General features: G+C 38.9%; 1 protein-coding gene across 1 annotated transcript in view; it reads right to left on the bottom strand.

Moving 5' to 3' along the window:
* Nucleotides 1–27,541, bottom strand: part of LOC130217006 (coiled-coil domain-containing protein 171) — a 33,117-nt gene extending 5,576 nt beyond the window's left edge. The window contains exons 1-20 of the mRNA XM_056448978.1: nt 27,270–27,541; nt 25,372–25,541; nt 24,574–24,724; nt 23,109–23,283; nt 21,780–21,970; nt 21,194–21,340; nt 19,387–19,479; nt 17,564–17,724; nt 16,506–16,722; nt 16,138–16,249; nt 15,972–16,036; nt 15,773–15,862; nt 11,595–11,774; nt 11,341–11,508; nt 11,111–11,266; nt 9,568–9,750; nt 6,960–7,338; nt 5,082–5,275; nt 2,499–2,633; nt 183–368 (exon numbers count right to left, since the gene is read on the bottom strand). Coding sequence (XP_056304953.1) covers nt 183–368; nt 2,499–2,633; nt 5,082–5,275; nt 6,960–7,338; nt 9,568–9,750; nt 11,111–11,266; nt 11,341–11,508; nt 11,595–11,774; nt 15,773–15,862; nt 15,972–16,036; nt 16,138–16,249; nt 16,506–16,722; nt 17,564–17,724; nt 19,387–19,479; nt 21,194–21,340; nt 21,780–21,970; nt 23,109–23,283; nt 24,574–24,724; nt 25,372–25,511 — 3,123 coding nt within the window. The 5' untranslated portion in view covers nt 25,512–25,541; nt 27,270–27,541. The remainder of the gene's footprint in view (nt 1–182; nt 369–2,498; nt 2,634–5,081; nt 5,276–6,959; nt 7,339–9,567; nt 9,751–11,110; nt 11,267–11,340; nt 11,509–11,594; nt 11,775–15,772; nt 15,863–15,971; nt 16,037–16,137; nt 16,250–16,505; nt 16,723–17,563; nt 17,725–19,386; nt 19,480–21,193; nt 21,341–21,779; nt 21,971–23,108; nt 23,284–24,573; nt 24,725–25,371; nt 25,542–27,269) is intronic.
* Between the last annotated feature and the right edge of the window lie 237 nt (nt 27,542–27,778).

The following is a 27,778-nucleotide window of genomic DNA, read 5'->3' as shown; positions in this document are numbered from 1 at the left end:
TTAACATATTAATTTAGGTATACTTATTTTTGTACTGTGATCTTCAGTTTTTTTTATTAGTTTTGTCTTGTACGGAGTATTCTAATGTAAATGCAGACATATATTGCTGTAAGGCATCCTGTGGAAAATATTATATATAAAAAGAGAGATCTGTGAGGGGTTATATTTATGTGTGTGTGTACCTGTACAGCCTGTGCGAGTGTGCGGTCTTTCTCCATCTGGTCCCCCGTGTGCAGCTCCATGCTGAGGCCCAGCTGCTGCAGCTGAGAGGCCTGGTCATGCAGGAGAGCCTGAGCGCGCAGCTCCCTCTGTAGAGCACTACTCAGATCCTCACACACACTCTCAAACTGCTGGAGAGGGACACACACCTTACACACACACACACAAACATGTCAAATGAACACTATACCAGTCAAATATGTTTTTTTTTCAAGTAACAGCACATGTTATTAGGACTGTAGAATTAATTGAAACTGTATTTTGATTTTGGCCTCCAATAATTACATACATAAAAAACATTTATTTTTCAATTTTATTTAGCTCAAGCTGTATACTTAAATGGTCAAATAGATGCAAACATTAATGTGACTATATTAGAAAGATTATTTACATATACCCTTGAATTATAATGTAATAAATGAACAGTGTTGCCAAATATAGTTGACCTTTTCCAGCCCAAAAGCTGTCCAAAACCCACCCAAAAAAACACAAAAAAATCCCACCCAAAATATTAGATTAACATTTCATTTACTTTTAATTTATTTAAATTGAAATCAACCTAGTTACTTTAGCTGTTATATTTGTTAATCATACAGCAAACATCACCAGCAGTCACAGAACCACAACATAACCAGATCACATCAAAACACTGCCCCCTCTCACCCTCACACTGCACTTATTGTGGAGTAGATGACACTATTAGAGTACGTTTTACTTTCATTATGGGGTTTAAATTCGTCCCATTGGGCGTTTTAAATTCTTTTGAACATAATCAAGTGTGGGCATCACGATGGCGCAGTGGGTAGCACTGTCACATCTCAGCAAAAAGGTCGCTGGTTCGAGCCCCGACTGGGTCAGTGGACATTTTTGTGTAGAGTTTGCATGTTCTCCCCATTTTGGCATGGGTTTCCTCCAGGTGCTGCGGTCCAAACACATGCGCTATAGTGGAACTGAATAAGCTAAATTGGCTGCAGTGTATGTGTGTGAATGAGAGTGTATGGATGTTTCCCAGTGTTGGGTTGCAATTGGAAGGGCATCCGCTGTGTAAAACATATTCTGGATAAGTTGGCGGTTCATTCCGCTGTGGCGACCCCTGATTAATAAAGGGACTGAGCCGAAAAGAAAATGAATGAATGAATGAATAAATGAACAGTGTTGCCAGATATAGCTGGCTTTTTCCAACCCAAACGCACAAAAAAAATCCCTAAATATTAGATTTACATCTCATTTACTTTTAATTTATTTAAAATGAAATTAACCTAGTTACTTTAACTGTTATATATTTTTAATCATACAGCAAACATCACCAGCAGTCACAGAACCACAACATAACCAGATCACATCAAAACACTGTCCCCTCTCACCCTCACACTGCACTTATTGTTGAGTACATTACACTATTAGAGTATGTTTTACTTTGTAAATGTGGTATAAATTCATCCCTTTTGGCATTTTAAATTCTTTTGAACATAATTAGGTGTTGTTTGTCAATCAGAAAACGCTTCTGTGTTTGTTCAGGCAGTGTTGTGATAAACCGTAGTGAGTGTAACTGCAGGCGCTGCGTGATGCACGTGCACGTAATTTCCTTTCCTTCACCTTCTCTTGCTGGTGGACCCACACAGTTTGCACTATGCACTGGTCACTACTAACTGAATGGAGTAGCAGCACACACACAGTTATGTTCGGTAAATAAGTAGCATATAATATTTACATTTCAAAAATTGTCAACCTGCCAATGCCATTTTTACCTACACAATCAAATTTAAAACCGCCCAATTGGCCGGGAAACCACCCAATCTGGCAACACCGTAAATGAACAAAGAGCTGAGAATACAAATGCATGTGTAACAGTACACTGGATCCATGCTGTTGACTGTGCTTATTATTAATCAAAGAACAAAACACAAGGACAAAATCACTCACTGCTTTTGAATGAATCTTGCAATACTGATTAAAATAGTGGATTTATTTACATAAATCGAGCAGCCCAATATATTATTATAATATAAAATGCTGTTTTCTATGTGAATGTATAGTCAAATGTAATTTATTTCAGTAAAGCTGAATTTTCCTCATTATTAATGCAGTCTTCAGTGGCACATGATCCCTCAGAGATCTCTCTGATATGAGAATTTGCTGATCAATAAATAAGATGATCATCAGTGTTGAGAACAGTTCTGCTGCTTCATATTTTCATTGAGGCTGTGATACACTTGTTGATTTGCTTCAGTAAGACTTAAATGCATTGTAATATTTAAAGAGGATCTGTGTTTACTCACGGTGTGTGTGTCGTCGCAGGTGTTTGTGCGTCTGATGCGGGAGATCTCCAGTCTCAGGTTTCTGCGCTCGACCTCCGCTGAATGCAGACGCTGTGTGAACTGCAGGATGTGCTTCTGAAGAGACGCCACCATCACCTACACACACACAAACACATACATACATCTAGTCGTCCATGTAGAGAGACTGCAAAAACTCCTTAGAGGGTTCTTACAAGCCTTTCCGAAGTTTTTTTTTGTAGCATATACAGTATACACTACCTGACAAATAGCTTGTGGTGGATCCCATTTGTAAGAGCAACAGATAATAACTCGACTTCTAGTTGATTATTTGGAAAAGCGGCAGAAAGATTTTTCAGATGAATCATCTGTTGAACTGTATCCCAATCATCACAAATACTGACCTACTGGAACCCACATGGAGCCAAGATTCTCACAAAAATCAGTCAAGTTTGGTGAAGGAGAAATCATGGTTTGGAGTTCATTCAGCATGGGGGCGTGCGAGAGATCTGCAGAGTGGATGATCAACATCAACAGCCTGAGGTATCAAGACATTTGTGCTGCCCATTACATTACAAACCACAGGAGAGGGACAATTCTTCAGCAGGATAGCGCTCCTCATATTTCAGCCTCCACATCAAAGCTCCTGAAAGCAAAGGTCAAGCTGCTCCAGGATTGGCCAGCCCAGTCACTAGACATGAACATTATAGAGCACGTCTGGCGTAAGATGAAGGAGGAGGCGTTGAAGATGAACACAAAGAGTCTTGATGAACTCTGGGAGTCCTGCAAGAAGGCTTTCTTCACCATTCCAGATGACTTTATTAATCAGTGATTTGAGTCATTGCAGAGATGTATGGATGCAGTCCTCCAAGCTCATGATGGAGTCAGACACAATATTCATTCTGTTTCCACTGCAGCATGAGCACATATTCTATACTGGACATTATTGAAGCTTCAGTGACCAGACTTCTGTCTAAGCAGAGTCAGACCTTACTGTCCTAATCAAATCAGTCAACATCAAGACATGATCAGATTTTACTGTGGTCAAATAAGCGTCATCTAGAGGCCTTTGCCTTTCATATAAGACACTTCTGATACCAAATCATAAACTAGAAATCTAGTAATTATTTGTTGTTTCTAAAACTTGGATAGGCAACAAGACTTTTGGCAGATAGTATATATATATATATATATATATGTATATATGTATATGTATATATGTATATGTATATATGTATATGTATATATGTATATGTATATGTGATATGTGTCAAGACTTTTGGCAGATAGTATATATATATATATATATATATATATATATATATATATATATATATATATATATATATATATATATATATATATATATATATATATATATATATATATATATATATATATATACTATCTGCCAAAAGTCTTGACACATATCACATATACATATACATATATACATATACATATATACATATACATATATACATATACATATATACATATATATATATATACACATATACATATACATATACATATATGTACGCAGTACAGCAGCAGGAATGCAGACCACTAGTTCGTATTTACCACGTCTCCCTTCTCGTTCCGTCGAAACCCAAAAGACTGCCAAACTGCAGAGGTTGTGTCCTTTTTTTCAAGACCAGGTCACTTGGTGCGCGACTCACCATCTTACCTCACCTCTCTCTCTCTCCTCCACACTGTCCCGTGATGACAATCACACATGCACATTTTTAGGCATTAAGTAAAAATATTTAATATTCTCCTATATAAGTGCATTGTTTTTATGACGGTATTAAAACTGATACCGTTGCTATTTTTAGATCCCACGCTATACCATATTACCGCCCAAGCCTTATATACACACATATATATATATACACATACACACATACACACACACAGTATATAGTACCTTGTGTTATTTATTTTTCTCCTGACACTGCTGTCAAAGCATTTTTTTTACAAGTTGATTTGTTGAAATTGAGGATAGAAAATATATAATATATTTTATATTTTTTAGTTTAATTTTAAATTATATTGTTTACTCTGAGGATATATTGCACTCACACTCGCATATATGCATGTCATTATATGCATTAACTTGAGATTTAGGGTATAAGATTTAGGGTTTGGGACTTGTGCAGAACTCTCTCCCCAAATTAAAGCTGAAATGAAGTTGACATCGTTTGCTGCTGTATTTTAATAGTGTGTGACTTACATTGACAGGTGAAAATCTGATCTACCTGCTTACACTGCAGACCTAAGCGGATGTATATGATGCATGTCTGATAAATGTCCACATATAAACGAGGCCTGAATCTGATATGAGTAAATCAGAAATCACCTGATTTTTTCCTGCTTACACATATACGTGGGCCAAATCCCATCTGTGCCACATGGGGAAATTAGAATTGGGTCACTTGAAGCATGCAGTGTAAATGCATCCCACGTTTCAGTTTAAATCAAACACAAAGGCACATTTCAAAGCGCTTCACTGCACCTGTACATCCTGTATTTATTTCTGGTGTTTAGATGCTCATTGTTTGCAGTGGAGAAGGCAGTGTTTACCTCGCTGTTACAGTAGTTGTGTTCAGTGCTCAGGTCAGTTGTGAGCGCGTTCAGTCCATCCCCCAGTCGCCGTGACAATGAGTCCTTCCCATAATGCCCAGCGCAGTGTGAGTCCACATCGATCAGAAGCCGCTCCAATAGCTTCCTGCAGCCGATCTGAGCCGCCGACGCCAAACCAGAGTCCTTCACACCACCTGACACACACACACACATTTTCAGGGCTTTAAAAGCGGGCTTGTGCTTTTAAAATCAATATAATGTAAAGCTTGGGGAAAAATTCAAATGTACAAGGGTAATTTTGCTTCTTATTCTTTAGGCAAACAATTAATCTGTGCAAATTAATCCACTGATTTGTTAAACTTCAGTCTGGGCATCTGCTTCGCTTGCTAATTATAATGATTTATTATTCATGATATTTTGTACTTTTGCATCACAAAAAGCTCTTCATATATTACAAATATTTATCTTTATTCATATTTATTATTACACTCACCGGCCACTTTATTAGGTACACCTGTCCAACTGCTCGTTAATGCAAATTTCTAATCAGCCAATCACATGGCAGCAGCTCAATGCATTCAGGCATGTAAACATGGTCAAGACGATCTGCTGCAGGTCAAACTGAGCATCAGAATGGGGAAGAAAGGGGATTTAAGTGACTTTGAACGTGGCATGGTTGTTGGTGCCAGACGGGCTGATCTGAGTATTTCAGAAACTGCTGATCTACTGGGATTTTCACGCACAACCATCTCTAGGGTTTACAGAGAATGGTCCAACAAAGAGGAAATATCCAGTGAGCGGCAGTTCTGTAGGCGCAAATGCCTTGTTGATGCCAGAGGTCAGAGGAGAATGGCCAGACTGGTTCCAGCTGATAGAAAGGCAACAGTAACTCAAATAAGCACTCGTTACAACCGAGGTCTGCAGAAGAGCATCTCTGAACACACAACACGTCCAACCTTGAGGCGGATGGGCTACAGCAGCAGAAGACCACACCGGGTGCCGCTCCGGTCAGCTAAGAACAGGAAACTGAGGCTACAATTCACACAGGCTCACCAAAACTGGACAATAGAAGATTGGAGAAACGTTGCCTGGTCTGATGAGTCTCCATTTCTGCTGACACATTCAGATGCTCGGCTCAGAATTTGGCCTCAACACCATGAAAGCATGGATCCATCCTGCCTTGTATCAGCAGTTCAGGCTGCTGGTGGTGTAATGATGTGGGGGAGATTTTCTTGGCACACTTTGGGTCCATTAGTACCAATTGAGCATGGTGTCAACGCCACAGCCTACCTGAGTATTGTTGCTGACCATGTCCATCCCTTTATGAGCACAGTGTCTCCATCTTCTGATGGCTACTTCCAGCAGGATAACACACCATGTCATAAAGCGTGAATCATCTCAGACTGGTTTCTTGAACATGACAATGAGTTCACTGTACTCAAATGGCCTCCACAGTCACCAGAGCTCAATCCAATAGAGCACCTTTGGGATGTGGTGGAACGGGAGATTGGCATCATGGATGTGCAGCCGACAAATCTGCAGCAACTGTGTGATGCTATCATGTCAATATGGAGCAAAATCTCTGAGGAATATTTCCAGTAGCTTGTTGAATCTCTGCCATGAAGGATTAAAGCAGTTCTGAAGGCAAAAGAGGGTCCGACCTGGTACTAGTAAGGAGTACCTAATAAAGTGGCCGATGTATATATACTAATGGTCAAGTCAGGATGATTGGTAGTACTCGGATTAACCATTTGTTATTGGGGAATGATGAGACTGACCAATCAGAACCAAGTATACTAGAGACCAGTGCACTATGCCCTTCAGCCACAACACAACACAACACAACACAACACATTTCCTGTAAAAGCTTCTTCTCACCGCTTCTCTTCATTTCCTGCTGTACTTCCTCCATGGAGGAGTGAATGAGGGCGAGCAGCTCAGAGTCTGAGAGTGTCTTCATCACTCTGCTGTTCTTCTCCTCCTCTTCCTCTCTGGTCTTCAGCTCGTTCACACACACCAGCGTCTGCGTCCTAAAGCGCAGCGGCACCCTGAACATCACTGCAGACCTGCGACCCAGAGCCCGCAGACGACCCAACGCTAGCACTGCCATCACACACACACGAAACCGATGCACGGCATGACCTCTGACCTCACCGCCAGCCAGCGCATGCAGCAGCTTGCTGACCTCTGACCTCAGGATCTGTGCGTCACACACTCGCTCCTGCAGCATGGCCTTCTGCATCGCCAGCAAACACACCTGAGCAATTACAGCATTACGGTGGTGACATTCACAGTAAAAACCCAAAACACAGAGCTGAAGTCAGAATTATTCACCCCTGTTTAGTTTTTCCCTAATTTCTGTTTAACGGAGAGCAGATTCTCAACACATTTCTAATCATAATAGTGTTAATAACTCATCTCTAATAACTGATTTATTTCATCTTCACCATGATGACAGTAAATAATATTAGACTAGATATTCTTCAAGACACTAGTATTCAGCTTAAAGTGACATTTAAAGGCTTCACTAGGGTAATTAGGGTAAAGTAAGGGTAATTAGGCAAGTCATTGTATAACAGTGGTTTATTCTGGAGACAATGGAGGACTTGGGTGCTTCTGCGAAGACTTTGGAGGTGCTTTTGACTTAGCTGTCCTGACCGCAGTAACGTCACCCCTCAACTGTAAAACTTTTCTATACAGACAGTGATAATCCAGATGAGAATTTCTTTAACAGAAATCAGCTAAAGCTAATAAATCATCCACAAACCATCTCCAAACACCTTCACATTGCCCTAATATTTGAGTCACTTCGCTGATCTTTAAACTCCCGCTAAAATGAGCTATGGTTTTGTCTCTGTCTAATGACGGTGCACATTTCATTTGAAAGCGAGAGAGGGTTTAGCTCTACTTGAAGTGAATGTTGATTGGTTGCTCCCACCTGTGGACTGTCCAATGGCATTTAACTTGATTTATTTTCAACTTGAGAAAAGCATGTAGCAAAATCACAAGAAAGGCAAGTCGTAAATATACAGAGAAAAGCATTTGTCAAAAGCCTTTTTAAAAAGCCATTTAAAATCTGCATGATTTACTAATACATGTTTTAATTGTTTATTGATTAATCAACATTTTAAAACATGATTTAAAGGGCACCTATGGTAAAAGACATATGTGCATGTATGGTGTATAGACCGTCATATTGGGGTGATATAAACACACCCAGTGCTTTTTTTTTTAATTTAACAACATAAAAACGGTGGACCAATTGGATCGGTTTTCAGACCGAGCGCAACTTTACGTAGGAGAGCGGTCCCCCCGCCCACCAATATTGATTGACAGGCGCGTCATCATATCCTCAGTTTGTTGATTCACGTCCGCCATTTTCAGCGTGAGTCGAAGCGATATCACTAAAGGAACACGCTAGCTCTATTTTTAGATGTAAGGCTCATTGGGCTCAACACAAGAGCAATAATCTCCACATTATCGCTCTAATCGGAATTATTGGTTGTATCTTTAGGTAGGTTTGCAAACATGTGTACTTCTCATTGAGTCTACCTTATACTTCAGCCGTTTGCATTTCTCACAATCCCAGAAGCTCCCTGTGATCTTAACTAGGTGCTGCTGTACCTGACGCAGCGCCATGCGTTTTAGAATTCTAAACATAGATTTCTATCAGAGTACACACAACGGCGCTTCAAGTCGACGGCTGGGCGCCGCGGACCGCTGCCAACTTGAAGCGCCATTGTGTGTACCCTGATAGAAACCTATGTTTAGAATTCTAAAATGCGTGGCGCGACAATTCGGGACACTTCACGTTTCTGCCGTGTCGCTGCTTCGAGCGGCGCATCCGGTGCCTCGGTCAAAGTTAATTCAGTGTTCGTGGTTATTAGTCTCTGTGTACAAGCTCGGCACTTGAAACTTGCACACAGTTGGCTGTGTTTGTGTCCGAGTCGTACAGGTACGACTGATTGCTGATCCTCTCACTCCTGCTCCTTCTCTCAGTCTTCCTGTCTGACTCTGTTGCAAACACAGAGCGGGTGAGCTCATGGCTCCGCCCCCTTGTTACATTGGGCGGGAAGCCGAAACTAATTTACATGTGAAGCAACACACCCCTAAATCAGCGAACTGTAGACACGCCCCCAACATGACACTTTAACACATTATAATAAAACAATATGAACTGTGTGTTAAACTGAACCTAAACTGGCACACTCAGAAGAGCCATAATATTAATATTAAATTATAGAAAAGAGTGCCCTTTCAGTAAACATCTTATAAAATTGTCTATTTATTTATACATTTAAAAGTTATTTGAAAATGCATCATTTTATTGCTTTATTAAATGTCATTTAAAATCACAATTTAAAGGGCACCTATGGTGAAAAATCTACTTTTCAAGCTGTGGGGACAGACATGTGTGTAGGTTTAGTGAATAGAGCGTCATGAACAATTTTCATAGAGAGGTTGACATTAGCATGGAATTGCTCACCTGTTGTCTCAGACCGCGCACACAACCTGCTAGCAAACCGCAGGCCGCTAGCAGACACACTTTCTGTTGGTCAGATGCGCTCACTATCCCCTGCAGACGCATCCCTTCTTGCTCCTGCTCAGACTGAGCGCGCTCCAAAGACAGGACACGCCCCTCGGCCTGCTCCAGCTGCCGGCTCACATCCTGATGATACAATGAAGCTACATGTGAGAGGAGCGGCTTCCCATAATGCAATGCACTTAATTTAAAAAAAGACATGTTTACGTGTGCATGGCTGTGTACTTACATCTGCAGCTGAAGCTGGTTGTGTGTGTGTGTACCTGTATCTTCAGCTGGAACTGATTCTTAGTGTGTGTGTGTGCCTGTATCTTCATCTGAAGCTGGTTGTGGGTGTGTGTGGGTGTGTGTGTGTGTGTGCGTGCGTGTCTGTGTACCTGTATCTTCATCTGAAGCTAGTTGTTGGTGTGTGTGTGTCTGTATCTTTATCTGAAGCTGGTTGTGGGTGTGTGTGTGTGTGTGTGTGTGTGTGTGTGTGTGTGTGTGTGTGTGTGTGTGTGTGTGTGTGTATCTTTATCTGAAGCTGGTTGTGTGTGTGTGTGTGTGTGTGTGTGTGTGTATGTGTGTGTGTCTGTATCTTCATCTGAAGCTGGTTGTTGGTGTGTGTGTGTGTATCTTCATCTGAAGCTGGTTGTTGGTGTGTGTGTGTGTGTGTGTGTGTGTGTGTATGTGTGTGTGTCTGTATCTTCATCTGAAGCTGGTTGTTGGTGTGTGTGTGTGTGTATCTTCATCTGAAGCTGGTTGTTGGTGTGTGTGTGTGTGTGTGTGTGTGTGTGTGTGTGTGTGTCTGTATCTTTATCTGAAGCTGGTTGTGGGTGTGGGTGTGTGTGTGTGTGTGTGTGTGTGTCTGTATCTTCATCTGAAGCTGGTTGTGGGTGTGTGTGTGAGTGTGTGTGTGTGTGTGTCTGTATCTTCATCTGAAGCTGGTTGTGGGTGTGTGTGTGTGTGTGTGTGTGTATCTTCATCTGAAGCATGTTGTGGGTGTGTGTGTGTGAGTGTGTGTGTGTGTGTGTGTGTGTGTGTGTCTGTATCTTCATCTGAAGCTGGTTGTGGGTGTGTGTGTGTGTGTGTATGTGTGTGTGTGTGTGTGTGTGTATCTTCATCTGAAGCTGGTTGTGGGTGTGTGTGTGTACCTGTATCTTCATCTGAAGCTGGTTGTTGGTGTGTGTGTGTGTGTGTCTGTATCTTCATCTGAAGCTAGTTGTGGGTGTGCGTGTGTGTGTGTGTGTGTGTGTGTGTATCTTCATCTGAAGCTGGTTATTGGGTGTGTGTGTGTGTGCGTGTGTGTCTGTGTACCTGTATCTTCATCTGAAGCTGGTTGTTGGTGTGTGTGTGTGTGTGTGTGTGTGTGTGTGTGTGTGCGTGTGTGTACCTGTATCTTCATCTGAAGCTGGTTGTTGGTGTGTGTGTGTGTGTGTGTCTGTGTACCTGTATCTTCATCTGGAGCTGGTTGTTGGTGTGTGTGTGTGCGTGTGTGTCTGTGTACCTGTATCTTCATCTGGAGCTGGTTGTTGGTGTGTGTGTGTTGCGTGTTCAGATCTTCTCTCTGCTTGCCCCAGCTCTCCTCTCGTTGTCTCAGTTGTGTTCTCACACTCTCCAGCGCCGCTGATTTCCCCTCAGACACCTTTTCCAGATACGACACCTATACACACGCACACAGCTGATTCTTCAGGACTGTACATCTACAACAAATCCTTCCCACAAAGCCCTTCTCACCTTCTGATTGGCTGCGGAGAGGTCAGAGGTCAGCGTGTCCACATGCTCCTGCACCACTGCGCTAAGCTCCGCCCACGAGAAGCTACCCAGCATGCAGTGCGGGGGCGTCACCAGCACACAGCCGGCGATCAGACGCTGATAGAGCGTGTGCAGGAACATCAGCTTCTCCTACACCAGCAGATGAACTCAATCACGGGGCCACTTCACTGATTAAATCATGATGATGAGCTAGACGACAGCTTTACACACTGTACCTGGTCTTCAGAGTGATGCCGCTGATGGAGTGTGTTCATCTGTGCATGTGTGTGTGCGTGTTGCGTTTTCTCCTCCTGAAGCTGCTGTGTGAGTCTGCGCAGATCAGTGGCGGCATCAGCGACACACACACGCAAACGCTTCAGCTCTTCATTAGCACACACTCCACGAGCCTCACACTCCTGCAGAAAAACACACACTTGATGTACATTTTTAAATGACCAAGATCTCCAATATGTCTTTAGTCACATGATAGTTTACACCAGGGGTCACCAAACTTGTTCCTGGAGGGCCGGTGTCCTGGAGATTTTAGCTCCAACTCTAATCAAACACACCTGAACAAGCTAATCAAGGTCTTCCTAGGTATACTTGAAACACCCAGGCAGGTGTTTTGAGGCAAGTTGGAGCTAAACCCTTGAGGGACACCGGCCCTCCAGGACCGAGATTGGTGACCCCTGGTTTACACTTTTAAATAATCAAATAAAGTTATTTCAGCATTTGACTGTAGAGATGTTCTCCTTTGTTACGACTAAACTATTTATTGTTTATCACGTATTGCATGTGCTTTTTCTTTGTCCCGCCTTGTTGTTTTTTTTTGTTATCCCATAGGCTCCCATACCGGCGTGATTCGTGCTCTGATTGGCTGCTGGTCTCGGAGGCCTGTATAAAAAGGAGCTTCCAGCAGGGTTCAGAGAGCTCATTTGTGCTGCGACTGTTGCGGTGAGTGGAGCTCCTGGATTTCCCTTACCCCTCCGGCCGATGACCAGCATTCAAACTTGTTACCATTGTTCATACGTTCAACTCCTTATGAGAGTTTGAGCTTGTAGGGGTGGCCTGCCTATTTAGTTGATTACTTTTGACTATGTTTATGTTTAGGGAGGAAGCTTCCTGTATTTTTCTTTAAATATTTATAGGTAATTAAGTTCATTTACTTTATAGATTCGTCTGTTTGTTATTTTGAAGAGATGCTCATTTAAAATTACTACTTTTTTCTATAATCAATCTATTCAATTACTCTTAACTGAGTGTCCGAGTTTGGTTGTCGAGCGAAGGTGATCTTTTGCATTAAGGTAATGTTTGGGAACTCCACCACCCCAACACATTTGTTTTTGCGTTTATTATGCCCATGTTGTTTTCCCCTAGGCTTGGGGCGTTATACCCTTCAAAAGCAACTTTGGTTGATTGGATTATCTTTTATTATTTTAATTAATAATTCAAAAAATAAATGTAATACTTCATATAAACAGTAGATATGCAGTGAAATGCTAATGCAACCGCCTGTGACCTGTGAAATCTAAAATAAAATCAATAAAGAATGCAAATAATAGAGAAGTAGAAGAAAAACACAGATGATTTTAGATGTAGAAGTAGAAGCTATAGCTACAGAAAATACCAAACATTTGGAAATATTTGGAAAAGACCAAATATACAATACGTAAAATGTTAGAATTGAAGAATATAGCTCAAGAAAATAGCACAAAATATAAAAATGTGAAATATTATAAAAAACAAAGCTATGCATATAAGCATAGAAAACATAGAATTTCAAATATGATCATCAGGTGTTTTAATTATTATTATTATTATTATTATTATTATTATTATTATTATTATTATTATTATTATAACCTTTATTTTACCAGGAAAAGCACATTGATATTAAAAATATCTTTTACAAGAGTGTCCTGGCCAAGATTAGGCAGTATAACAAACAAACAAACAAAACAAATAACAGGTAACATCATTCATCCATCAAAACATGCATACAATGGGAGTTAAAAACTATTCAGAACATCTACAGGCCAATGTTTCAAACTCCAAACCATGTAAAATCTTTCTAAAAGCATGTAGTGAAACCAACTCTTTAAACTGCGACTTAGTTTGGAGGTTATTCCATGCAAAAGCTGCTGCTGCACATTTAAAAGTCGTTTTCCCGTTTCAGTATGCACCACTGGTACAGTCAATAAATAAACTTCCTGAGACCGACGGCTAAAGTTAGAGACCGCTTTTTAGATTAGATTAGATTCAAATTATTGTCATCACACATGTACAAGTACAAGGCAACGAAATGCAGGAATTTTACAAATGTAAGTTTGGAGATATGAGGGGAGTAAACCCAGAATAGATTTATAAATAAAGATATGCCAATGCTTTAGACTACGAGTGGACAAAGAAGACCATCCTATTCGAGTGTACAAACAATGATGAGTGAGGGATTTAAGATTTGTTATAAACCTCAGTGCACCATCGTAAACAGTATTTAAAGCATTCAAACTCTCAGAAGATGCATGCATATAAATAACATTGCCATAGTCCAATACAGACATAAAAGTTGCAGTAATAAGCTTCTTTTTAGCATTAAAAGCAAGGCGAGATTAATTCTAAAATAAGCCTAAAATCACTTTGAATTTTCACCAATTGCTGAACATAAGGGCCAAAGGAAAGGGTGTCATCAATTAAAATTCCTAGATACCTGTACTAGGAGACTAATTAGATCTCTGAACCTTGAGTAGTAGTAATAGAACAGATATTTGGATGAATTTATTTTAACTTGGAAAACAACATGCTTTGTTTTATCAGCATTTAAAACTAGTTTCAACGCAAATAAATTATGTTGAACTACATTAAAAGGGATCTGTAACTGAGAAAGAGCCAGATTGGGTGTAGATGCAGCTGTGTATATACCTGTATCATCAGCGTAGTAATAAAAAGTATGTATTTTTGACAATTTGATCAATATTTATTTATATATAGTAAAAAAGAAGAGGCTCTAATACCAAACCCTGTGGTACACCTTTAGCTACCTTCAATAGACTAGAAACAAAGCCATCCGCTTGCACACACTCATTTCGATTCAAAAGGTAATATGTAAATCAACATACAACAACAGCATGTTCAGATAATCCAATACATACGAGACGTTTTATAAACAAGGTGTGATCAACAATATCAAATGCTTCGGATAAATCAAAATCAACATGGAAGCACAATGATTTTGAGTGAGAACAGATTCAATAAAGTCGTTTAGTACTTTTAAAGCCGCTGTAGTAGTGCAATGTTGCTTTCTAAAGCCTGATTAAAAATTTGACGTAATATTATTAACTATAGTTTGAGGAAGGTTTATTTCCAGAACCTTTACTTTCTCTGTTCTTCAGCTGTGAAAATACTTTCTAAAAACTCTAAGGTTTATCTCTCATCATGATCACTGTATTGTAATGAATTATATACTTTTAACCAAACCCTAAAATTAAGCCTTTAAATATTTTACTTCTAAAATTATTTGTGATTGCAAATATATTGAGTTGCGACTGACATCTATATAATTTAATGCAAAATTATATTAATTTACATAAGCATCTCTGATATTTTTTAGATGCAACTGGTTATTTGTATTAATTATTTTCTATATGCTTTTTAAATATTATGCATGTTTTTAAAGCTGTTTTTTCATTGCATTGCTCATTGGGACCATTGGGAATTTGAATATAACACAAGAAAGGACATGTTTGATTAAACTGCATGTTGTGCTTGTCTGTTGAAACAAATCAAAAAAAAAATCTTGCTTGTTCTAATAAACTGAGTAGGTAGTTAAATTAAAAATACAATGGTTACAGGTTTTCAATTTTATTTATTTTTAGCTTTTGTTTTTTTAAAGGTTATAAAAATGTCAATAATTATCAATATCAAACAATATGGATTATTATGATTGATACTTTTTATGTTATATCCTTAAGCCCTAATCCATAAATCATTTCTGTTGTTCAGCAGAACAATGATAAACACAGAAACACACACTTTGGCTGCACAATATATGGTTTCAGTATCAATATCGCGACGTGCGCATCCACAATAGTCACATCGCAGGATCTGCAATGTCGAATCGAGATTAGTTACTAGGAGTCACAGTTGATTTGTGGAGTCATTGCAAAGTTTAATCAAAAAGTTACAGAAATTGTATAATTTGCATTAGTTTATTTAACGTCTGTTACTGTGTGAGAATCTAGAATTATTAATTCTTTCCAAATAGAGCTTGTAAATTAACCTGGTCAAATTACAATCAATATCGCAATATGTGTATGGCAGGAAAATAAATTATTTCAATGAAAGTTTATTTTTCTAATATCATGCAGCCCTAACTACACACACAAACAAACAAACATACACACACACTCAAACACACCTGGATGTTCCTCTGGAGCTCAGTGACCGTTTCATCCTTCAATTTGTTCTCATGATTTATCTTCTGCATCACTATCACAGATTCCTGCACCTACACACAGATACACACACACATTAGTTTATCCTTCATCACTGTTTCTGTTCAACGCTACCAGCTATAGCACTACGCTAGAATGCAGCTTAGTGTGTGTGTGTTGTACCTGTGTGCTGTAGTGGTGTAGTGTTTGTCGCAGGACATCCAATGGGTTGCATATTCCTCCCTGACCTAAAACACAAACACACTTTATACAACAGAGAATACACCAAACAGCTTACTGTGATAAACAGGGTAAAAACAGTGTTAATGAGAAGTAAATCAATGCTGACCGGTGCTGTAAGTGTGTGCCGCCCCCTGCTGCTGATACTGCTGTACGACCTGATCAATTTCACTCAACAGACCATCATACGACTGCTGAACACAGACAAGAGCCTCCTGCACCTAAAACACATTTACATTTTTTATTTTCTATTTTTATTCCAACCAAACTACAATAAATAAGAAATTCACCAGTAAAAAAATGTGAACGTTATCCTTGCTGTTAAAAATCACTTGGGAAAATTTGAGAAAAATAATATATTTCACAGTAATTATTTCACCTAACTTTGCCTTCGACTGTATATAAAAATAAGCACATTTCATTCCTAACACATACAACTACATATGCCTAATAATATAAACAAAGTGAGTGTTATACCTCCTGCTGTCTCTCGCTCCACACTCTCTCCTGCTCCTGCAGTTTGATTGACAGCTGCTCTGACTCCACCCTCTCCTGCTCCTGCAGTTTGATTGACAGCTGTTCTGACTCCACCTTCTCCTGCTCTAACTGACCAATCAGCTCAGCAGATGCGGCTTTCTCCTTCTCCAGCTGAGCAGTCAGGTCCGTTTTCATGGTCAGGAGATCCTTTTCTAATCTGAAAGACATCAACAACACATCCGTGATTTTAATAACAAAATTCATCCAGCTTTTTCTCACATTTTTCACGACCGAGTTTGAAATTATGGGTTGTTTGGGGAACTTATAATGTAACAATTATGTACTATTATGTACTGTCATCATGGCAATAAACTGTTTATAATTTCTGCACATAATTTTGTAAGATTTGCAGATTTATCTTGAATACTTTAAGGAGTTTAGTAAATAAAACATGAAATAAAATATAATGCAACTTTAATTAAAGCCTTACAATGCAAATCCAATTTAATTAAACTGTCTGCTAAACAAAGCAAATCTCTCATATAATATCTCTACTACAAGAAAAAAAATAGTGCTTTCCTAACTGTATTGTAAATAAATAACATATGCCACAAATACCACAGCAGAATGAACCATCAACTACTCCAGCATATGTTTTACACAGCGGATGCCCTTCTAGCTGCAACCCAGTATTGGGAAACACACATTCACACACACACTCCTACGCTACGACCAATTTAGTTCATCAGTTCCTCTATAGCGCATGTGTTTGGACTGTGGGGGAAACCGAAGCACCCGGAGGAAACCCACACCAACACGGGGAGAACATGCAAACTCCACACAGAAACACCAACTGATCCAGCTGTGACTCAATCCCGAATTTGCATATTAGTTAATCAAATGACTGAATTTAACAAGAAAACTGAATAAATATATATTTACACACACTTACATATGTACATAAATAGACTCAATAACTAATAACCTCCCATAACTCCCACAGAGCATGACGGGCTGTGGTGTAATGCTGAAATAAAGGCTGGAGTGTTTGATCTTACTGTGTGATGTTCAGGCTCATGTGATGTGATTTTTCCCTCTCGTGAGCCACTGATTTCTCCACCTCCACACACTTCTGCTTCCAGGCCTCCAGACTGGACGAGACCTCAGCGTGGGTGTTCTTCTCCACCTCCAGAGCATCTTCTAGATCTCTCATACGCATCTGTTCTCACACACACACACACACACACAAGCACAAACACACACTGATAAACACATGTGCGTTACCTAGTATGGGACGATAACTGGTTTCAAGGTTTACCATGTTTTAGAAAAGTCAAGGTTTTAAAACTGCTAAACTTTTCCTTTATACCATTCCTACAGTATATGTTTGTTTACATGTTTTTTATTAAGTTTTTAGGGCAACAGTATCTCCAACAGAAAAGGAGTCCCACATCAAAAGCTACTGGTCAGTAGGGTTGGGTATCGTTTGGAGTTATTTTCATACCGGTGCTAAATTGATACTTTTAAAATGGTACTGGTGCCAAAACTGTGCCTGTACCGATACTTTTGAGCCACAAAATGATGGTGGACGACTCTAGAAAAATCTTTTATTTGACAAAATCTTTTAAAAAATAATTTAAATAGAAGAATATAATTAAAGTTTAAAGTAAACATCAACTCATATTTTATGTATTTGAATTACATGAATATATTTCCTTCATTTGTGGGTTAGCATGAATTTACGATTTGCATTATGAAACTACATTAGCTTACTACTAACCTGTGGAAAGGCTGTCAGCAAAATACTGAACTCCTTTTTTCTAGGGTTGGGAATTGTGACTGTGTTTACACGGTCATCAGTGATATAATCATTTGCCTTCTGAATAAGACAATAATATGATCAAGGTGTTTACATGAGTTGCTTTTTGAATGTTCCTTTCATGATCCGTCTTACAGGTTATAGTGATTAACGTCATTGCATCATCACGCTATTCGAGCTTCATGTAATTTCAGGTGCTTTAAGTTGCTCATGAGCCCTCAAATGTGTCATTAAGTTTGACGTGTTTCCCCCTTACACGCAACTTTTGTAAAGCATCTGCTTCACAAGTTGCTGTGTCAGAATCCTTGCTTGTAAAATACGCTTTAGAACGCTTAGTTTAAGCAAATTTGATGAACGTGACCATGTGTGTTGATTTGAAGAGAGTCACTCTCGCTCACCGAATGCGCTGTACTGTGTGCGTTGCATGCGTCCGTTCCCTAAGCAACAAGAACAAACACCTGACATCGCCGGTCCGTACTCCTCAAAGTTGTTTAGAATTAAATGTTTAAAGATGGTGTTACAAGGCGTACCTATGTGAGTTTTTGATGCACCCCTTGATGCTTCTTACGTCCTTGTGGCACCAAAATTAGGCACTGAAAATCATATGCTGATTCGGTGCTATAATGGGACCGGGTTTCGGTACCCAATCCTACTGGTCAGCCCACGATTCAGCAAACATCTAAAAACACAACTCTTGTGCACCAACATCCAGCATGCTGTAGAGCTGAACAGTGCAGAGGCTTTACTGTATATCCACAGAAAAGAAAGATCTCCAAAGATGTCTTTTCAAGCTGTAGAGAAATCTGTGTTTCTGAAACTCTTAAAGACAGCAGAAGTCAATGATTTACTTTAATTACTCAGCCTGACACGTTTACTGCTCCAAAGTATTATAAACGTTTCTTAAAATAAAATATAATGCGTTCACGGGTGGGTGGGGGGGTTTGTTGTTTATTATCCAAACATTAAAAAGAGCTTATTTTAGAGCAGTGATCACAATACCATGATATTTTTATCCAAGGTCATCATACCGTCAGAATCTGATACTGGTTCATGTCTCGTTACCTGGATGATCTCGGAGCTGAATTTGGACTGCAGGTGTGCTGTTCGCTCAGACTCCACACTCTGCTCCAGCACTTTCACCTTCTGCAGAGCAGCCTGCACACACACAGGTTTGTTTTTATGAGTGTGGGGTCATTCTATAATAATAATAATAATATATTTTATTTATAATGTGCTTTTCTAAAACCCAAAGTGCTACAACAACAGAGAAATCAAACATGCAATAAAATACAAGTATACGTAAAAATTTGTACACATTAGAATAATCAAAAATCTAAAAATGCAGTCTTAAAAAAGATTTTTAAAAAGACGAGTTTTTAGCATCTTCTTAAAACTAGCTAGTGTACGCATTTCTTACAGATTAGGGGAGAGCATTCCATAACCTGGGTGCAGCAACAGAGAAGGCGGTCTCCTCCAAATTACAAATTTCCATTGTGTTTATTCTGTACAAACTGTATTATCTATTGCCCTCCCCAACCTTATCCCTAAACCCAACCCTCACAGGAAACTCAGTTTTAAGAGAGTAAAAATGTGCCCCAGTAAAAATAGCCAGTGCCCCAGTAAATGCTTTGAGTTACAATTTTCTTTACATGTAATGTATAGTGTTTCCTCTAGGATTTTTTTCTAGCTGTGGTGGCAGGCCATTTACACAGATCTTCCAACTACCTATGGCGTTATTACAATGACAAATGTTATGAGCGCAGTATTACAAGTCATGTAATACAAGTGTTGTGTGCCGATTTCCTCTGTTTGTGCACAAAACGTTTTGCACGCCCTCAAATATACGCTGCTCAAGGGCAGATTTTATTGTGCGCTCTCAAATAAACACTGCTGAACTGTGATTTAGTGTATTTATGTAACGAATATGTCTTCAACATTTATTAGATTGGCTAGGAATATTTAGGTCTCCAATAGACCTACAGAGCGGCATTAATGCGTCCTGAAGTAAAGTGAAACGGCTATAAACTCCAGCAAGATAAAGTCATTGTATGCAGAGCCATAGATAATCTATATAGTTTAATAATACGGAAACTGTGTTCATCAGAACCGAAAGCTACATCGTGTTTGCTGGCTTCACGCATTGCGCAGCCCTGTCAGTCAGCCAGTCAGTCAGCACGTCACCTTAACACACAGCACTACTACGATAACAGAATAGTTCACGCTGTTATAATTCATTTACCTTTTATTAAGTTTTGGTGCGATTATCACCCGCCATTTAAAAAAAAGAGAATCAACGACTGAATGTTTTGAATGAGAAGATGTAATGTAGCCGTGGCGGGATGAATTTTGGTGCGGTGCCCTGCCATAGAGGAATAAACGAAGCAGAAACTATCATGTATCAATTAAGAGTGGTAATCCCAGAATAAACATGTTACTCTCTGTTGCAATTTATAAAAGGGTACCAATTTGTTGTCGTAGCTGTTGTTAGGGGGCCCGTGCCCCAGTAGAGCTTTATGTCTAGCAACACCCCTGGTTCCCACTCTATGCAAAATGTCTAATTCCCAGACTTTTACAGAATAAAAAGCTCAATTACCATGACCTATGTACCTTATTTTTTAACTTAAGAGTGGCGTAGCCATTGTTAATTAAATTGTGTCAAGACTTCAACTCTCAGCAGTGAAATTTAAACCACACTGAACTGAACGAAACTGAACTTCAACTCTGAAATCTGGACTTTACTAGAACTATGTTAAGCTGTGGGTGACGCAGTGGCGAAGTAGGTTGTGCTGTCGCCTCATAGCAAGAAGTTCGCTGGTTTGAGCCTCGGCTGGGTCAGTTGGCGTCCTCCCTAATGTCCTCCCTAAATCACCTCCAGATCAGAGCGCAGTTTCTCCTCTCTCTCTGTGATGCGGCTCAGCTCGGTGGATTTACGCTTCAGTTTCTCTGAGTCTTTCTCTCCGTCTCTCTTCATTCTCTCCATTTCACATTTCAGCTGATGCAGAGTGTCGTTCTGCTCCTGTTAAAACACACACACAACACTAATTTAACACTACAAAATATATTAATAATATCACTATAATATGTCATGGCAGCACGGTGGCTCAGTGGTTAGCATTGTGGCCTCCCAGCAAGAAGGTCGCTGGTTCTTGTCCTGGATTGGTCAGTTGGTGTTTCTGTGTGGAGTTTGAATGTTCTCCACCAAGTTGGCGTGGGTTTCCTCCGGGTGCTCCAGTTTCCAGTCCAAACACATGCGCTATAGGGAAACTGATTAACTAAATTGGTCGTAGTGTGTGAGTGTGTGTGTGAGAATGAGTGTGTATGGGTGTTTCCCAGTGTTGAGTTGCAGCTGGAAGAGGTTGAAGCTGTGTAAAACATATGCTGGAATAGTTGGTGGTTCATTCCGCTGTGGCCGAAGGAAAATGAATGAATGACTGAATAATATTTGTCATGTTTACCTGTATGAGTGCCTCTAGTGGGCTTTTTTCATCCTGCAGCCTGTCAATCTCAGCATTTGCAGTCAGCAGCAGACGGTCTCTCTCACGCAGCTCCGCCTGGAGGCCCTGCAGGTCATCTTCTCTGGCTCTCTGGGTTATCTCTAAAGACCTCTGAAGATCTGACACTCTCTGACGGAGCTCTGAGCTCAGAACTACACACACAGATGCTCAATATCAGGATCGCACAACGGCTCATCCTAAAATGGGTTTTTATATTTCCCAGAATTTTTACAAAGAGAAATGTCTTGACATTTAATTAAAGGGATAGTTCACACTAAAATGACAATTTCTTCATTTACTCACACTCAGGTGGTTATGAGTTTTATAAGTTTCTTTCTTCTGTTGAACACAAAACAAGATAATCTGAAGAATTCCAGGGAATTTGCAGCATCTTCAGCAAAAATACTATGGAAGTCAATGGCTGTTGTTTGCAGCATTCTTCAGTTTATCATCTTCATCAGTGCTCAACAGAAGAAAGAAACACAGACAGGTTTAGAACAAGTGGAGGATTGACGTTTTTCATTGATTAAGTTTAATATTAATTGAATTATATAACATAAAACAACATTTAAATGTATTTTTTAAAAAGTAAGAGAATAAATGAATAAATAAATGCCAGAACAGACGAGAGAAGTATTATATTAATGAGATTTCTTACTTAACTATAACTACACATTGTATTTGTAAATTTATTTACATATTAACATGAAGTAAGCTGACAAGTTAATTATTTGAGTGGGTATGATTTTTATATATTTAAGCAATGAGTAAAATGCATTATATGTAATAAAAGGTCTTATACTAAAAACATTTCATTATATATAATGCATTTTACTCAAACTTAAAAAAAAAAAATAAATAAATAAATATATATATATATATATACACACACAATAGGAATTTGTATTATTACTAATATTGTTACAATTAATACTAATTAAATATAAACAAATTAATTAAATCAAGCAGATGAGGTGAAGGATGAGTAAATTTGAATTTAAATCTATGGGCGAATGGCCCCTTCAAGTCAAGAGTGCCCAAATTCTGTCCCGGAGAGCCGGTGTCCTGCAGAGTTTAGCTCCAACTTGCCTCAACACACCTGCACAGATGTTTCTAGAAAGCCTGGTAAGAGCTTGATTAGCTTGCTTAGGTGTGTCTGATTGGGGCTGGAACTAAACTCTGCAGGACACCGGATCCCCAGGACCGAATTTGGGCACCCCTGCTTTAATAAACATCAGACATGTGAGGACTATAGGCCTAACAAACACACACACAAAAACACGCACGTACCGTCCAGCCTGTGATTGTGTTTTGTCAGCTGGTTGATCTTCTCCTCTGCGTTTCTCCTCTCCGCCGCTGCGTCTCTTCTCGCCACTGCAACATCGTACTCCAGCGTCTGCCGCTGCGCCTCGCCGCGCTCCACCTGCGCACGCAACCGAGCGACCTGAGCCTCACACTGAGACACCTGTACACACACACACACACACACACATTACCTGAGCTGCACAGTAAGGAATTATGTTTTCTGAATTACGTAATCAATTTCAGCCACAACCCAGCACTCAAGAGTACAACTCTCAGTAAACACACACACACATACACTACAACCAATTTAGTTTATCCAATTTTGAATTAAATATATATATATATATATATATATATATATATAAAATGGCATTTCTATTAATACTAAAATATAATTAATTGTAATAATACCTAATTGTAAATCATTTTAATTTTATTTATTCATTCATTCATTCATTTTCTTTTCAGCTTAGTCCCTTTATTAATCCGGGGTCGCCACTGCGGAATGAACCACCAATTTATCCAGCATATGTTTTACACAGCAGATGCCCTTCCAGCTGCAACCCATCTCTGGGAAACATTCACACACATACACTATATGCAATTTAACCTTCCCAATTCACCTGTACCGCATGTGTTTGAACTGTGGGGGACACCGGAGCCCCCGGAGGAAACCCACGTAAACGCAGGCAGAACATGCAGACTCCACACAGAAAAGCCAACTCACCCAGCGAGCCGAGGCTTGAACCAGCAACCTTCTTGCTGTGAGGTGACAGCACTACCTACTGTGCTACCGTGTTACCCTTAATTGTATTTAATTAAATATAAAAAAATATACTGAATTAGGTAAATTGTTTTACTTGTGGTATTCTTTTGACTTATTTGCTATGTTTTAATTAAGTAATACTACTACTAATAAATAAATAATAATACATAAATTAATTGATTTAGCAGGTATTAGGGGCTGTTTGCATATCATGTTTTTTGCACACAAGTTCATCATTTTTCACACAGGGAAAGGGAATATCGATACTAAGAATCTTTCAATGAGCAATCAGTTGTTGACGAAGCTATTAAAATATTAGCTGACCCTTGCATAGTTTATTTTATGAGTACGAGTTACTGCCCTCTGGTAGACGATATCGGCTGCCTGTGTACACATACACACAATTGTTTTAAGAAATCGTTTTTACCTACATCAGTTAGACTGTTAAATATGTCATTTCTGAATGTTTGTGTTGATTTGTGTTGTCTGTTTCGTTCAGTGTATGCAAATGTGGCTCTAGGGTCCAAGACAAAGCATCTACATTTCCGTAATAACAGTGACGTGCCTTGAGCATTCCTTGTGTTTTAATGTGTGAACAGCCGATAACATGACCAATGTACAGCTTGAATTCACTTTGAATAAAATCTGCCAGTCCATGTTTGTTTGTGTGTGTGTCTGACGCACCTGTTCATTGTGTTTGGAGGTGCATTCCAATTTCTCCTTCTCCAGCTGGTTAATTCTCCACCTCAGCTCAGCAGTGAGACTGAACTCATCACCCGTCTCTCTCTCACTGACCCGTCTGTCTGTCTGCAGACGCTCCATCACACCTCTCAGCCTGAAACATTCAGTTGAAGTCAGAATTATTCACCCTCCTTCTTCAAATATTTCCCAAATGATGTTGAACAGATTTAGGAAATTTCCACAGTATTTCCTCTAATATTTATTCTTCTGGAGAGAGTCTTATTTGTTTTATTTCAGCTAGAATAAAAGCAGTTTTTAATAGTTTTAAACTCATTTTAAGGTCAATATTATTAGCCCCTTCAGCAATATTAGTGTTGGATTGTCTCCAGAATAAACCACTGTTATACAATGACTTGCCTAATTACCCTAACTTTACCCTAATTACCCTAGTGAAGCCTTTAAATGTGACTTTAAGCTGAATACTAGTGTCTTGAAGAATATCTAGTCTAATATTATTTACTGTCATCATGGCAAAGATGAAAGAAATTCGTTATTAGAAATGAGTTATTAAAACTATTATGATTGGAAATGTGTTGAACAAAAATAATCTTTATCTTAATCTTTATAATCTTTATAATTATCTTTAGCTGAATATAAATGATTGATTAATTTACAGAAGTGGTTCTCTATCGTGATATATATCACTATCAGGATATGAAATGACTTACACGGTGATCGGAGATTTTTGTAATATTGGCCAGCTCTAGTGCATGGATGTAAGAGAAACGTGTCAAGACAAACCTGCTGATGTCCTCCTCTGTGTTTTGTGCAGACGGGGTCACGGTTTGCGGACGAGCTGCCAGTATGCTGGAAACCGGGTCTTTACGTTTGGCTCGAGTGCCATGACGTGGACGGACGGCAGCGGGAGGCTGAGTGGGCATGAGGTCAGTGTGAGGTCACAGTTCCCAGATCTGCAAAAACAACAGAGACCCTGTATGTGAACAGTTATTTGCTATGTCAGCTTCTATGGCCATTTTCATGGCAACAAAATGTACAGTTGAAGTCAGAACTGTTTGCTCTCTTGAATTATTTTAGACCTCCTGTATATTTTTTTCCCAATTAATTATAATAGTTTTAATAACTCATTTCTAGGGTGATGCAGTGGCGCAGTAGGTAGTTCTGTCGTCTCACAGCAAGAAGGTTGCTGGTTTGAGCCTCGGCTGGGTCAGTTGTTGTTTCTGTGTGGAGTTTGCATGTTCTCCCTGCGTATGCGTCGGTTTCCTCCGGGAGCTCCGGTTTCCCCCACAGTCCAAACACATGCAGTACAGCTGAATTGGGTAAGTCCGTAGTGTATGAGTGTGAATGGGTGTGTATTAATGTTTCCCAGAGACGAGTTGCAGCTGGAAGGGCATCCGCTGCGTGAAACATGTGCTGGATAAGTTGGCGGTTCATTCCGCTGTGGTTAATTAATCCCCGGATTAATAAAGGGACTAAGCTGAAAAGAAAATGGATGAATGAATGAAATAACTCATTTCTAATAAGGACTTTTTTCTCTTTGTCATGATGGCAGGACATAATATTAGACTAGATATTCTTCAAGACACTAGTATTCAGCTTAAAGTGACATTTAAAGGCTTAACTAGGGTAATTAGGGTAATTAGGCAAGTCATTGTATAACAGTGGTTTATTCTGGAGACAATCCAAAACTAATATTGCTGAAGGGGGCTAATAATATTGACCTTAAAATGAGTTTAAAACTATTAACAACTGCTTTTATTCTAGCTGAAATAAAACAAATAAGACTTTCTCCAGAAGAAAAAATATTAGAGGAAATACTGTGAGAAATTCCTGATTCTGTTCAACATCATTTGGGAAATATTTGAAGAAGAAATTTCAAAGGAGGGCGAAATAATTCTGACTTCAACTGAACTAGAGACAGATTATACTAATGGTTTTACTATTTATTTTAGATAAAAACTCTAAAACTGTATTTGGATTCACAGTGTTAAAAAACTCTTATTTTAAACAATGTTTAAACCAAATATTTATAGCTTGTTATTAACTGAATTTGCTCCCCATTAATTAATGTGGGATGAGTTTTGCTTTGTGTTCTCTCTCTAAAATCAATAACCATCTCCTTAGTTTTAGGAATGTTTAGGAAAAAGACAGAAAAAAAGTCAAGAACAGGCCCGTGTAATATAACAAACAAACAAACAAACAAACAAACAAACAAACAAACAAACGTTAATATTTTCATTAAAATTGGTGGGAGTTGCTAGTTTAGTAGTAGTAGTAAGATATTAGTATTCTTAATTTTACGCTATTTATAAGCAGTGTCTTATCCTAAAACACGATAAATGTCTATGACGGTATACATTAGTGTTTCTGATGGTTTTGCCAACTATAAATTAAGACAGAACGATGGAAAAACATGATTAAAACAGCAAATTATGCCATATATTAAAATGTCAACCATAAATAGTTTAAAGTTGCATTTAAATATAACTGTATATCTTTATATATGACAAAACTAAGAGTAGTTTGTCAAATATATTACAGAAATAACACCTAAAAGCTAACGTTAATAGCGTTTAGTAAAATCTCAGAAATCTGAATGAAACTCACGTAACTTGTTAGTTTCTAGCAGTGATAAACGGTCAGTTCGAAACAATGAGTTATAAAACCAAACACATACTCACCCTTAACAGGCATATCATGCTATAATATCTGTGTTTTGATGAAATGTTGTCGTTAAACAGCATTAATATGCATAAATCCGTAGAGTTTGTGAAGAGTTGCGGCGTCTGACGCCATATTTCCTCCTCACCATGACAACAACGGCAAGCGAAAATACCGCGAAACAGTAATCAAGAAAGTCATCGCGGATTATTTTAGTTTTTATACCTCTTCGCCTGCATGTTTGATTGATACATGAAATAAACGACAAAACATTTCAAACACTTATTTTGCCGCTTCCTCCCTCAGAGGAATATTTAACCATTTAACGACCGATGTTTACAAACATTGACGTAATTTTATTTTTCACTCTGTGAAAATTATTTTTAAATCATGTGTAGTTAAATATAACACATAATGTGTGGTAACTGAGCGTTAAAATGATGAAGAAAAGTCTTGGTTTTTATTTTATCAATAATAAAAACAAACCCAACCCCTCTCTCTATGTTGTGGTACACTCCTAAGTTAAACT

The sequence above is a fragment of the Danio aesculapii genome, chromosome 23 (assembly GCF_903798145.1).
Source record: "Danio aesculapii chromosome 23, fDanAes4.1, whole genome shotgun sequence".
NCBI lineage: Eukaryota > Metazoa > Chordata > Actinopteri > Cypriniformes > Danionidae > Danio > Danio aesculapii.
Note: the sequence above shows the minus strand (reverse complement) of the source record. Positions and strands in the feature narration are given on the sequence as shown.